The 15,483-nt window shown below is 39.0% G+C and overlaps 1 protein-coding gene across 1 annotated transcript in view; it reads right to left on the reverse strand.

The window, feature by feature from the left end:
- The window catches only part of TMC1 (transmembrane channel like 1), a 64,795-nt gene that overhangs the window by 28,704 nt on the left and 20,608 nt on the right, over nt 1-15,483 (reverse strand). The window contains exons 5-6 of the mRNA XM_062513436.1: nt 951-1,041; nt 165-246 (exon numbers count right to left, since the gene is read on the reverse strand). Coding sequence (XP_062369420.1) covers nt 165-246; nt 951-1,041 — 173 coding nt within the window. The remainder of the gene's footprint in view (nt 1-164; nt 247-950; nt 1,042-15,483) is intronic.

Below are 15,483 nucleotides of genomic sequence, written 5' to 3' on the forward strand. Positions count from 1 at the left end.
TCAACAAATGTTGAACAATAGTTCAACAAAAGTTCAAATTAATGAAAAAATAAATACTTATGGATTTTAAACTATGCATTGAATACAGACACATATTCTAAAGATATTTATCGCTTTAGCAGATATCATAAATGTGATACTAGATACAATTCTTACTTACTTACTTTCAATCTCCTTAATTTTCATTTCCCAGGGTATGCAGGCTGTCTTAAAATTTTCAAAATCTCTTTGAAATTTCATCCATTTCTGAAAAGAATCACAGGAGAAAAAAAAATCATCTCAATGCCCACATGCTCAGTTCTTCCATGAGCTAATGGAACCCCTTAATCATCCACAAAATCCATTGGCAGAGTCTACAAAGTAACTGTTTGTGAAGAACCATCTCCTTTTGCACATTTTATTACGTCTTCTACTGGATTTGTGTGAAGTTCCTATTCCTACCACAAGAAGAATTACTAGCTAGTCACTTACTTTCATGCCAATCTTTTTTTGCTATTTTGCTTTTTTCTCTTTTTCTCATTTTTTTCTTTTTTCTCGCTTTTTTTTTCTTTTTGTTTTTCTTTTACTTTCCTTTCTCTTTTTCTTTCTTTTTCTCTTTCCCTTTTATTCTTCCTTCTGTTGTTCATCTTTTACAGAGGGCTGTCTCAATGGAAAGACTGGACTTTGGATTCTGTCCAAATATCCAATCTACACCAAGAGACATTAACTTTCACAAGATATTGAACTCTTGCAAATTCCTGTAAAACAGCTTAGTTTTATTTTGATGGCAAGTTTCAAAAATCAAACCATAAGCTTTTTTAGAAATATTTTCATGCAAGAGCAGTTAAAATAAGAAATTTAAATCCATAGAAAGACAAGGAAAGTTATTGTGGAAGATAAGTACCCATGGCAATAAGCTCTAGAAGGCTTCTCATTAGCTTTACAGGAAGTTAGTGAAACAATCAATTTACCTTGGTCATCATCACTTTGTATGCATAGAATTTTTTTCCTTTTCCTTTTCCAAGAGCACCTTCAAACTTTTCAACAAAAAGTTGTGCTTCCCTGGAAAATGAGGGGAAAAGAGACATATAGATTATGTTATAGTAAATTTTATATTGTCTACATTATATTAATGTAATTTTTTACTCCTCACAGAGCTTTATAAAATTTTGTTCTCTTACTAATGTTTGGAAATGAAAGTGCTGGGATTTTGTATCTTCTCTTATAGAAAGATTTTTTTTCTCTATATACATAATATATTGTAATGCAAAATACAAGCAACTTCAATCACCTGACCTAATACAAACGTATTTGGAGCTCTGAGATCTGCCTATGTCCAGTCAAGGTTACCAAATACGTTTAGTCACAGTAAGTCAGTAAACTGACTTTTGTAGTTCAGCTACTGCACAAACAGTTATTCCTGTTTATTCTGACAGTTGTTCTGACAGAATAAAGAGGGACTTTTGTGCTGAGGATTCTTGGTGGTGATCACGTTTTTGCTTTCTGTAACCCTTTGCTTTTTCCTACTCTTCTAATTTCTTCCTTGCTCTCTTCTTCGACAATGAATAAAAGTGAATTGTCATTTTGATTACCAGCATTTGACCTCATTTGTGTCTTGGTCTTTCTCTGGAGACATTTGAAATTCCTCCCTCTGTGTTCCCAGCTTAGGATACATTGCTAGGTTGGGATAGATATGTGTAGACTAAAGCTTTAGTTCCCTTGTTTTTTGTCACCCTTCTCAGTACTACATTTAATTTAGCTCTTCTGAAATTTTGTATTCATCTTCTCTACCTGTACCATTCTTAGAGTAATTTCTTTGAAATGCAGCTTTACTGATCCCCAAAAGGCTAAAATTATATATAAGTTAAATAATATAAAGATGAAAGGAAGACTTTTAAACTCTTTAAAAAATGCATAAAGTCCATGGATTAAAGCAACAAAGAGATGAGATCAAGTGCATACTAACATTTCTCCCATTTAATCCAATTTCCATTTACTACTTTCCATTATGTCTCTCCTGACAAAATGTGCTCTAAAGGCTAAATGTCCTAAACCACTGGAAAACAGACTAAGGATTATTAACTGTCAGTGTAAGCACAATGCTGTAAACTGTTCTGTTGTCCCACTGGATAATTTCAAATCACTCTATACTATGTTTATTTTTATTATATTTTATTGCAAAAAAGCATCTGGGAAAAGGTAGACTATTGGGAAAATAGTAATTTTGATGTATATTGATGTTGATGTGCATTTCTTTCTTTCCAGAACTGCTACAGATAAGTTTACCAGGTGAAATTAATTTCCATGTTTATATTTTCTGCTCATATATTTTATACAAGGTAGGAAAAAGATAGTGTTAAACTGCAAAATCTGGCAGTGTTAATGACAGTGTGGCAATGTAGTTGAAATAAAGGAGAATCAAAATCACGTGAAAAGATGCCGTTACCCATGTCATAACTTCTCTAATTTATTGGTTAAAATCTCAACTTCTATGAAAGTAACTGTGTATTTTTAGTAAGTACAAATGCTCAGAGTGATCTTCAGTCTGAAAATCTATTCAAGATTTTCATAACTTAGACACCCATTGCAACAATAACTTTAGCTTGCAGTACCAAGGATCAAAATAACAGCACATAAGTGCAAAACTGAGTTATTGAATTTAATTTTCAATCATTGAGAGCCTTCCTTATTTGAGAGCCCTCTGAACACTATTTTCCAAGTGCCTTCACCTAAACCCAGCTGATGAAACAGCAGGGTTAGGGCAAGTTCACCTGACCTTCTCAGGACTTCTGCATGCATTTTCCCAACATTTGGAATTATGAATGCTAATCTAATAACTTTTTTTTTTCTCTCTCTATAGCACAAGGAAAGCAAAGATACAGATTAGAAAAGATAAAAATACCCAGCCACCCCCAAAGCCACAGAGCCCACCTATTCATCACCTCAATAATATTCCTTGAGGATCAAGTCAGTGTCCTTTTAAGACTGTAGGTCCTTTATTTCCAATCCTGTGCTTCTACATCACATTTGTATTCTGGGTTTTTAAGTCTGATCTTCTGTATTTAGCCAACATCGATGCTGACTGGGGATTCTGTATTTTCCAAGACACTCTGATTCCTCCAGAGATTTTACAGCACACCGCTCACATATAATTTTTTTTCATTTTGATTCCCAGAAAAATCTACAATTAAATTTCAGCCCTCCCAAGTAAATCTATTACCCAGAGAAAATAGATTGGTTCAGCCCCAGGAAATCTGTGTCAAGGGTCACCTTTAAACACAAGCCTCAGGATCCAAAATCTAGCTGCTCTGTCAACAGATATAAGGGAGTTCTGACAGCAGATGGCAGCTTCCTCTTAAATTCAGCAGTCAGTGCTGAAACAGCACCATAAAAGCACACAGACTCAATAAACTGCACACCTATCAATCTCTCAGGTCAGCATACCATATTCTACTACCACCTCTATCACTTGGCAATTCAGCCTTGTTCATGTAAATTTTCTGAAATCAAAACCTACAGAGACGAAAACTTGTGTTTTCAGTCACTAATTGTGTTACACTGCAGAATATGAAATGTTTAAATTTTGAATTTTTTTTTTCAGAGTGAAGCAATAAGTTAGAAATTTAAGGACATAATATACAGAGATAAACAACATATAAACAGCAATAAATTCATTTTTAAATCCTTGATAGCATATAGGAGAACATTTAGCATCTATAGATAAAACACTCAAGCTCTCTACAAACTTGTTCTGATATAAAATAAAGTCAAAACAGGAAGGAATTGTCCATTTTCCTTTTTTTTCAATCAAATTCCTAGAAAATATTTATCTTAAATCCTTTTTGACTTGTTTTAAATTAATTTTGTAAGGTTTTCCACTAAAACAAGTTTTTCTTATCCTCATCTGCTTCCTGGACCCCCATCAAGCAATTTTTCAAGTGTTATCATATTTAGGCTTTTTCTCCAAAACAAACCAAAAAATTGCTTTTTGAAGGTGGTTGTCTGAATATACAGATTTTATGATGGTCCTAAATGTTTCCCTGGATTCTGCTTTGTAGGTGGCTGAAATTTCTTCACTTCTTGCACCCTTTCTTCCCTAAATGTTTTATAACCTATATTTCACTGATTTTTATTCCGTTTCCCTGTACTGGACTAAGTTCATCATTGCACCACAAACCATTTCTTTCTGAGTGGTTACAAGTGCAGTTAACTGAGTTGCGCAAGAAAGAGTGGACCAAAAAAACTGTTGGATCTATATGTGCACAATATTTATGAAGTTATTTTCATGTTTTATCAAAGAAGCATGAAGTAACTCCTTTCACTTTCTTAACAAATTGTTTTCCCATACTTAAAAGTTTGCTGTGTAAATCCTGAAAGAAATCAGCTAAGTCAAAACGGCAGACTTGCAGTATTATTTTCATTTTCATTTGGTCTAATAAAAAAGTACTTTTTTTTCCTTTCCAGTTAATAGAATTGCTGGCATTAATGCATCGACCATTAATGCATGCTGACCATGACAAGAAGATGTTTCAAGCATGCATTAAAAATTGTGGCAATAATGTTTCCAATTTTTGTGAAGTAATAGCCAAAATTATCACATAGTTAATAATAACCATATAATTAATTGAAGAATAGCCCTATATGGCCAAAAGAGTGGTGGTGAATAGAGTTAAATCCATCTGTTCATCCAGTTGCCATGACATTCCCCAGGGCTCTGTACTGAGGACAGTCCTGCTTTATTGATGATCTGGAGGAGGGGATCAAGTGCACCCTTTAGTCAGTTTGCCTCCTCAAAGGAGGTTGTAGTGAAGAGGGAATCAGTCTCTTCTCACAGGTACAAGTGATAGGACAAGAAACAGTCTCAATTTGTTCTGGGGGAGGTTTAGATTGGATATTACAAAAATTTATTCACCAAAATGTTGTCAAGCATTGTAAGAGGCTGCCGTTATCACCAATCTGAGGCTGCCTGAATCACCATCCCTGGAGGTTTCAAAAAGAAGTGTACATGTCATGATGAGGGACTTGGACTAGAGAGGGACTTGACAGTGCTGTGTTAATGGCTGGACTCAATGAACATAAGGTTCTTTTCCAAGCTAAATTCTTTTGTATTATTGTTATGCAATTTAAATAAATTATTTTTAAAAATGTGAAAGAATAGTGGAAGTATTGGAATAAAAGAAATCGAGTTTCCTTTGATGTTCCACAGGCATATCTTACATTTTAGTAGTTTCATCAATAACATTCTAAATAATATTTTCATATTTCTTATGATGCTGGAGCCATCAAACAGAATATATATATTCATTCTCTCCTATGCTTTTCTTTGCCCATCAGCTCTGCAGCAGATTAGTCCACTGACAAATTACTCCACTGACTACTTACTCCTGACCTCTGTGGTTTGTAAGTTACTTAAACCTCCTGGCCTCAAAAGTTCAGCATCAACTTGGCACCATTCAGTCAGGGAACAGGCTTGCCATGTCCTTTCCATGTCTGTGGCACATGCTCTTGTTAAATATAGTTCAAGAGATTACTTAGTTAAGGTTTCTACCTTGATGTCTAAACTATCTAAATGAAAGACCTTTATTTGTAGATCCCTGAGGACTTCTGTCAAACTTTGTCCTTCTCAATTTCTTTTGAGCTAAAATAAGTAAAATAAATGAAGAGTGATGACAGGAAGAATAAGCAAGGCTTAGAAATACTTTAGAAACCACAACAAAAAACGAAAGTACATATATACATATTTATGCCCACTTGGAAGTAATGAGACTTCACAAACACAAGGATGTGTCAAAAACAACACAGACCAACAAAAACAAGGTTTGTAATCACTGGTATCATGTGTTAGAGGTAAATTATCTGTATCACAAGATAGGCCAAAGTGTGCCCTGCTAGCTAACTGTGAATTTAAAGAAGCTTTAGAGAAACCTTATTAATTGAATTACAGATGCAAGAACTAATAAATGTTTCAGAGGGCCAGGAATTATTCTCTCAGGGTAGCCTGAGTTAATTATTAATGCAAGGTGTGGAGTTACAGCTTCCAAAGTGCTAGGTGTATGGTACCTCAGGCACTTCTGTGCTGCAGAGAGGATGCATTACAGCTCTTAGAGCTTGTTGCTAATGAATATGATTTGAGTGGATTGATCACATTTTTCAGTAACAGTTCAAGAAGGTTTCAGACTCTAAAATCTCAATAAAATGCTTTTGTTGGTGGTCCAGAATTTTTGTAAGTCGTAGAAAATTGGCTGAAAGCAGACTTCAAAACAAATGTTGTCAGGCACAGCTCACTTGAAAAGCACTTCAGCAGTAATAGTGGGCAAATTATAGTGTTACTTAATACCCAGCTGGCCTCCAAGACAACCAATCTGGCCTCAAAGACTGTCAGTATGTCCACAGTAAGAGAGATGAAATACTGATTGATGGGAGTACAAAGAGTACGACAAAAGATGAGAAATTTCCACCATCTCACAAAAACACTTTATACATCTTTGAGTTTGTATACTTATAAAATATCTTATTTCGAATTCATTTGTCTTGATGGGCAGTCTATGTCCTGTAACAAAATGAATTATGCTACAAAAATACTGAAAAATTACCATAATATATTCTGTCCCTAGCATGTGATCTGCTATGATGGAGTGACCACATCAATGGAAAAGGGAAGAGCATCAACCTGTTGGAGTTGTTTGAGTCCAAAGGAGAACCACCAAGTTGCTCTTAAAGTAACTTAGTTAGAAAGACGAAGCCAGCTTCCTATGAGGAAATCCTGAATAGATGGGATTGTACAGCCTGGAAAGGAAAATGTTTCAAGGTGACCCAATTACAGCCTTCCAGTACTTGAAAGGGCCGTGGAAGAAAGGGTAGGCACTTTTTACAGGTGGATGTAGTGACAGGTCATGGGGGAATGGCTTCCAGCTGAGATAGAATAAGTTTGTATTAGATAATAGGAAGAAATTCTTTACTGTGAAGGTGGGGAAATGATGACTCAGGCTGTCCAGAGAAGCTGTGGATACCCTATCCCTCGAAGTGTTTGAGGCCAGGCTAGATGGAGCTCTGAGCAACCTGGTCTAGTGAACGGTGTCCCTTCCAATGGCAGGTGGGATGGAATAAATTTAAGAGTCCTTCCAACCCAAACCATTCTATGATTTTAAGTGAAGAACAGATTTTGCACTGCTCTGATTTTCCTAGGGAAAAAAAGTTCTCACATTTCTCTTTATGGTATGTGTTTAATTGGAAGTCCTTCAAAAAGTCTAAATTTAATATTTTAGTCCTTTTTTAATATAACTTGTTATTTCATTTGTTTTGATAGTATACTAACTGTCTTGTAGTCTAATTTTAGAGAACACAGTTGGCACATCTCTGGATTCTTCTGCTCAATTCTCTAATTATATGGTACCATAATAAGCATTGCTGTTGGATATAAAGTTATTAATGGGCTTCATGTTTTTATAGCACAAAATTTTGTCTATCTAAAGTGTTATGAGCACTAATAAGGGAAGTGAGATGAGTATACCAGAGGCAAACAGAGTAGCACAGTATTTAAACTTCCTTTTCTTCATATTATGGCAAAACTCAGGCAGGAAAATGCACAAACAGGGATGTAGCTCCCAAAATCTGACCCTTAGACTTAAACTGGGATAGCTTTCCCTGAAGGTTTCCCAGTTTGCAACAGTAGAAGCTCTGGCCCATTAGTTTTTGAGGGTTTTTTGCATCTTCTTCTAATCCAAAAATCACAGAATCATAGAGTGGTCAAGGCTGGGAGAGACATTTAAGAGACCTTATGTGCAACCATCAACCCAGCACTACCACTGTAACATCACCAAATACCAGATCCAGATGCCTCTTGAACACCTCCAGGGTTGGTGACCCCACCACCTCCCTGTTGCACCCTATTCCAGTGCATGACCACCCGAACAGTGACAATTTTTTCCAGTGTTTAGACTGAGTCTTCAGGCCATTTCCTCTTGTCCTCTGACTGCAGGCACCGTAGGGGATACAGGCCCCCAACTCACCACAGCCTCCTTTCAGGGAGTTGCAAAAAGATCTGAGGTCTCCACGAGCCTCCTTTACTTGAGACTGAGCAGCCCCAGCTCCCTCAGCTCTCCCTCATGAGACAGGTTCTTTAGTCCTTTCAGGAGCCTCGATGCCCTTCTCTGGACAGGCTCCAGCCCCTCAATGTCCCTTTTAAAGTGAGGGGCCCAGAACTGAGCCCCAGTACAGGAGCACAATCACTGCTCTTATCCTGCTGACCATACTGTTCTTGACACAGGCCAGGATGCCACTGGCCATCTTGGCCACCTGGGCACACATGGCTGGCTCATGTTCAAACAGCAACCCCCAAGTTCCTTTCTGAAGAACAGCTCTAGAGCTGCCTCACCCCAAGACTGTAGCACTGCACAGGGGCTGCTGTAACCCCAGTGCAAGGCACAGCACTTGGCCCTGTTGGACCTCCTGCAGTTGTCCTCAGCCCATTGATCGAGCCTGTCCCTCTGCAGAGCTTTCCTGCCCTCAAGCAGACCAACACTCCCACCCAACTTGGTATTATCTGCAGATTTAATGAAGGTGCACTCAATTCCCATGCCCACATAATCAGTAAAAATGTTAGACAATACTGACCCCAAAACTGAGACGTGGGGAACACCACAAGTGACTGGCCATCAGGTGGATTTAGTTCCACTCACCACCACTCTCAGGGCCCAGACAAACAGTTAGTTTTTACCCACTGAAGAGTGCACCCATCCAAGCCAGTTTTCTTGGAAGGATGTTTTGGCAGAATGTGTCAAATGGTCTACTGAAGTCTAGATAGATGACATCCACAGCCTTCCTTCATGTACTAAGCAGGTCACTTTGTCATAGAAGGTAATAAATTTGGCCAGCAACAACCTGCCTTTCTTAAATCCGTGTTGGCTGGGCTTCATGTCCTGATTGTCCTGCACAATGGCACTCAGGATAATGTTTTCCACAAATTTCCTGGAACTGAGGTTAGACTGACAGGCCTGTAGTTCTCCAGATCATCCTTCTGTTCCTTCTTGTGGATGAGTGTTACATGTGCTAATTTCTAGTCAGCTGGAACGGTTAACCAGGACTGCTGGTAGATGATTGAGAGTGTTTTAGTTCTTTCACCAGTTCCCTTATTCCTGTGGGGTGGAATCCACCAGGACATATAGACTTGTGCATGTCTAACTGGCATAGCAGGACACTAACCATCTCCTCCTGGACTGTGGGGACTTCACTCATTTCCTCATCACCAACTTCCTACTCAAGGAATCATAAGGGGTATCATAAGGACAACTGTCTTGATATTGATGACTGAGACAAAGAAGGCATTAATTACCTCTTCCTTTCCTTTAACTACTTTTTCAACAAGCAATGGAGACACTTTTGGCCTTCCATTTACTGAAAATGTATTTGTAGAGACCTTTTACTGTCTTTAAAAGAAAAGGCCAATCAGGTTCTAGTAGGGCTTTGGCCCTTTTAATCTCCCTGTGTGAACTTGCAATATCCTGGTAGTCCTCCCAAGTTACCTGTCCCTCCTTCCAGAAACAATAGATTCTCCTTTTTTTTTGAGATCTAGCCCAATATCCCTGTTTAACCAGGCTCGCCTTTTTCCCTAATGACTTGTCTTCCTGCACATGAGACAGCCTATTCCTGAATATTTAACAATTTCCTTTTTAAATCATATCTAGCCTTCCTGGACTCCTTTGCCCTCCAGGACTGACTCCCAAGGGTCTCTGTCAATCAGTCAATCGATCAATCAATTTACCCCCCCATTTTAAATCTCAGTCTTGCAAGTAATAATTAATGGTCATTATCACCTGCTGGATCTTCAGGTAACTTTGTGCTGGCCTGAGAAGGCAGTGACAAGAAGAAATGTCACAAGTTCTCATCTCCCACAGAAAAGGCAAAGCAACATTATTCACAAACCATGTAAATTAGTAGAGGGAAAATTACTAAAGAAAACACTTCTGAAGGAGAATATTTGTCTTTGAAATGATAAAATGTCTGGAGTCTAAGCACACTCATATACTCAGTAGCACAGACCAGTGTGTCCTCAGCACACAACCTAGCAAGTCTGTGGCTTAGGCCCTAAGAGAGTGGGGATGCTGTTGTAATATATTTTCATCCCTCTCCATATCTTCTTCCTCTCTTTTTTCACATCTCCAAACTCGTGAAGATCTGACCATCTTGTCTCAAGGCAAGCTTAGAGCTCATTTCAAACTACAGAGGGACACCATATCAGAACAGTATCCTCATCAAGTCGCAGTTCTTCAGAGAATAATCATGGGCTGTTTGAAATGCTTTGTTTTAGAACAAGGATGTAAATTAGAAGTAAGAATTGATGTAAATTGCCGGTGTAGTTCCAATAAGAATGCCATTTCTGCAATGAACTCTCAGTCATGTTTTGGCAGAAGGCCAAAAAAGTTACTCTGCTGCAGTTAATCTACTCTACTCTACTCTACTCTACTCTACTCTACTCTACTCTACTCTACATCTGTGTTCTAAAGTTATTGTTCATTCATGCATTTTCTGAAGAATTAAGGGAAATATTTACCATTTTACAAAGTATTCACTAGTTAAGTATAAATCATCTTTTCCACCCAGCTTAAGCCATTAAATAATTTTCCTGTGAAAATGCTTAATTTTTTTTTTTATTTAAAATGTCCTCGGTTTATAAAAAACACAAATTTCAGTGGAAAATAAATCTTTCCCAAATATTGTTTGTTCTCACAACACTTCTTTTAAAAAACAATATTTAAAATGTAAAGTCCTAATTAATGTTAACATTAACCATTAAAATAATATTTTAAAAAATGTTGGCTTTGTTTTGTCATGTATAGGAGTATTACTGGATAGCACTTTTTTTCCATTCTTGGAAATAAAAGATGTTAATACATAATAAACATGGAAGTGGGGGTTGGCTTATATAATTATGTAACATTTATCATAATGCTGAGAAGAAACCTCCAATGAAGTACCTCTCAATTGTGAAAACTGGAAGACTAAGAACAGGGCAATTTGCTCTTTTATCTGTAAGAAGATAGTTTTGGTTTCTTCAGCACACATCCCATGATATTCTAAATCCTTCACAGGGAAAGAAGCAGATGACGGGGCAAAATACTTGCTACTAACAATGGTTCACCAAGAATTTCAAGAACCAGAAATGCTAACACAAGGTTATTCAAAAGTCACACTAATAATTTAAAAGTTTAAGGCAAGCACATGTCCATTTTTCATGCATACAAGAGCAATGCCAATAACGCCAATCTATCAGAATAATGACTGCTATAAATCTTGCTAAAATACAGAACATAAATAACTTAAGATATACTGACACTATTAAAACAGTTATCATAATAAAGTGCCCATTTATAAGATAAAATTTTTACTTGAAGTAGCGCAAAAACTCCAGTCGTCTTGCAATCAGTTGAACTTAGGCTCCAAAGAAACAATTACAAAAGCAGGACTCTAGAAAACACTCTCTGTAACTTCATCTTGGTATGTATATCATGGGATCAGAAAAGCTCTAAATGGTTTAGGCTGTAAAGAACTTTATAGAGCACTTATTTCCAGACCCTCTGTCATGAGCAGGGACAGGTTGAACAGAGCTCCATCCAGCTTGTCCTTGGACACCTCCCAAAATGTCCCTAGGACAATTTCTCTGGGAAGCTTCATCAATTATGTCTCTAATCTCACAATAGAGAATATCTTCCCTATATATAGTCTGAATCTAAATTCTTTTTTACTACCGTTTCTCTTTAAGGTTTTATTACTGCTTGTCTAATTACCACATTCTCTTCCAAAAAATTTGCTTCCTTCTTTCTTAAAACCCCCCTTTAAGTACAGAAAGGCAGCTGTAAGGTGGTTCTCCAGACTCTTCTCTTTTCCAGGCTGAAAAACCCTACTCTCATAGCCTGTCTCCATAGGAAAGCTGTTGCAGTCTTCTGACCATTTCTCTGGCCCTCCTCTGGACCTGCTCAAGAGGGTTCATGTCTCTCCTGTACTGATGACCCCAGATCTGGACACAGAATTGCAGGTGGGGTCTCACTAGAGTTGGCTTAGAGGAGCAGAATCCCCTCCCTTGCTCTACTGGCCACTCTGCTTTGGATGAAGTCCGGGAGACATTTGTTTTCCTGGGCTACAAACCCACATTGTAGGCTTTTATTTGACTTTCCACCCACCAGCACCCCCAAGTCCTCCAAAGAACTGCTCTCCATCTGTTCCTCCACCAGCCTCTGTTGATAATGGGAGTTGCCCCAACAAAGTTGGAGCACTTGGTCTTGTTAAATCTAATGAGATTCCTGTGTTCCCACTTCTCGAGCTTGTCTAGGTCCCTCTGGATGGCATCCTGTCTTTCAGGTGTGTCAACTGCACCACTCAGCTTAGCGTCATCTGCAAATTTTCTGAGGGTGTACTTGATCCCTCTATCTATGTCATTGATGAGGACATTAAATTGCATTGGTCCCAATATAAACCCCTGAATGACACCATTTGGTCAGTGATGTCCAAGCAGACATTGACCCAATTCCCTGGGTATGACCACTCAGATAATTTTTTATCAACCATACAGTCCGCCCATTTAATCCATGTGTTTACAATTTGGAGAGAAGGATTTTGTGGTTTAACATAGTTTTTAGTTAAGAAAAAAATCCACAAGCTACAGAAGTGATTCTCTGTGAGGACCTTGACGGCTTCCTTTGGACCTGAGAGAACCAACCAGCTGCCTAGTTTTGACCACTGACACCCTATTAAACCACTTAAGAAAGCTGAATATACCTCTGTGAAAACATATCTAAAGATGAACAAAGCCCAGGAAAATCTCTTGATTCCAGCCTTTAAACAGGTAACTGGACAGTGACCAGGCCAGGTCCTGCTCTGCTGTAGCACTGCCTGGGCCTTAGTCTTGGGATTAAATTTTCCTTTAAGTCTATGGCGAAGATATAATTGATACATCAGACTCTTTCTTACCCTGAAACTCATGGAATGCATTGTGGGGGTGTAGCATTCTAACCACAACCATGAGCAGAGACACCCATGATGAAGCAAGCAGATATTGAAGTAAGTGATTGAATGGATTGAATGGAGAAAAATGAGATAAAAAAACTTTGCCCCAGGAACAGAAGAAGAAAACCTCTGTTCCAGAGATAAATTACAACTTTTTATTTCTATACTAAAACAGCTCATCCTTAAAATTGTACCCCAATAAGCTGAAATAACGCATGGTGGTAGTAGTGGGAAAATTACCAAACCATGGGAGGAACTTTGCAATTGCAGATTTCTGGATGGCTGCTATTCATGAAAACTCAAACCATGAGAGAACTGTTTCTAGTGGAAAAGTTTCCATGGCATGGCAGGACAGATTCCTCTCTGCAAGTGGACTGAAGAAAGATTATTTTAAAAGTGGTAAACTGCCTGAAAATACCTGATTTGTCTTTTTATGTCGTCTGTGGGGAAAAAATAAATAAATAAAAATAAATAAATTTTAAGAAGAGCTGAGGGGAGGAGAAGTGTTCTGAAGGTTTATTCTGATTTCTTATGTTTTATCTTTTAATTCTGTTAGTAAAGTTTTCTTTACACCCTTTAAAGTTTTTAGCCTGCTTTGCTCTCCTCCTAATCCTTATCTCACAGCAGAAAAACAGTAAATAATTCTAGTGAGTGAACTGACATTTGCCTAGCACTAGAACCAGTACACATATCTAAGACCTTACAGAAGTCCTCCCTAAATCCACAGCCCTTCCTTGGTCCACTGATGTAGCAACTTCATCACAGAAGGCTTTTTCAGGCATTTCTTTTCCTGGTAAAGATGTGCTTATTGCCTCAAATCACTTCCCCATCTTCAAAAGCCTTTGCAGGATGTCTATGATAATTATTTCTGTGAATTATTGTATTAACAGAAAATAATTCTTCCAACATCACTGCCCACAACTGGAAGTATAGAGGAAAAAATAGCCTCTGTACCAGCTTTCCTTACCCAAGACCTATAAGTGTCTCTTGATCATCCTTGAGCTACGTGTTGCAGCATCATCACTGCCCACGTGGAAGAGCAATAATGGACAATAGTCTACGGGACATACCAAATAATGAAGTTCCCTTGGAATTGCTAGGAATTATGGGCTACAAGAATGACTGTAAAAATGGAAGCTTTCTCCATAGTGTTGAGGGTTAGTTCTCTCTCTTTTTTCCCTCTGTGGAATTTTCCCCATTGTCATGCTAAGATACCTGTTGACTGGGCCCTGGTGACAAGGGGGAGGGGACGGGAGGGAAGAGTGAAGCCCCGCGAGATTCAAACAGCCAGAAGAGGAAGCGGAAGGCTGGGTCTCGGCCCATTTCCCCCGCGGAGTTCGGACGAGAAGGACGATCGCCGCCTGTGTCCCATCCCAGCGTCGGGAAACCACCATGGGACCCTGCCCGGCTGTCTTCTCGCTGTGAACTACCACCATCCAGCACTCTACTGATCACCGGGACCGACACCGTGAGCGGAGAGCTCTCTCTCCATCTCTCTCTCCACCTGGGACAGCGCTGCCACCACCCCCAGCCCTCCTGCAGCTCTGCGGGACCCGCCCGCCCCCAGCACCGGGAACTGCAGCTCAGGGAAAAGGTGCCTGCAGCCAAAAACACTGGGACTGAGTTACTGTTCTGTTTGTGGGTAATTTCATAGCTGTTGTTGTTCTTGTTTGTCTTGTTAGATATACTAGTAAAGAACTGTTATTCCTACCCCCATATCTTTGCCTGAGAGCTCTCTTAATTCCGAAATTATAATAATCGGAAGAATCACATTTTCTTTCAGTCCAAGGGGAAGCTTCTGCTTTCCTTGGCAAACACCTGTCCTTCAAACCAGGACAGATTTTGGCCACCCAACGTGGGGCCCGAGGGCATTGAGAGAAAAGGGTGAAAAAGGAATAACAGTTCTTGAGTTACCTCAGTTTTGTGTTAGGTGGCATCATGTTGTCCAGCTTACCGTGGTTTGGGCTCCATGTGGCCACAGCTTTATCTCTCCCATTTGCAATCCCTTACTTGAACATGGGTCCTATAACTCAGGCTGCTGTAACTATTATCCAGTTCCTTTTGTGGGCTGATAACGTGAGAAATTCATGGATTTTTAACTTCCTCTGGAAGGTGGGCACATGGATTCGGAGCTATCACACTCTAACTGTATGTTTTTGGGGCTACTTTAATAATGGTACATACTGTGAGGATATGACACCAGGGAAAATTTTGTCCCAACCCCTTACACAGTTTTTTGGGTCTGCTCCACCAGCTTTTGAGGGGTTCAAATCTCTTCTAAGCAGTAATGATATCATACAGTGGCTGACATTGCTAATAGGCCTTGTAAACCTGTTCTATTTAACATTCCGAGATGAGGGGAGATTGACTTGGATGACAACCCTGATACGTCCCCCAAGGAATAGGGATCCTGCCCCAGAGCCTGGCTCTGCCCCAGAGACTAAGGACTCTGCCCCAGAGCCTGACCCTGCCCCTGCCCCAGAGACTAAGGATTCTTCCCCAGAG

The sequence above is a fragment of the Cinclus cinclus genome, chromosome Z, assembly GCF_963662255.1.
Source record: "Cinclus cinclus chromosome Z, bCinCin1.1, whole genome shotgun sequence".
Taxonomy (NCBI): domain Eukaryota; kingdom Metazoa; phylum Chordata; class Aves; order Passeriformes; family Cinclidae; genus Cinclus; species Cinclus cinclus.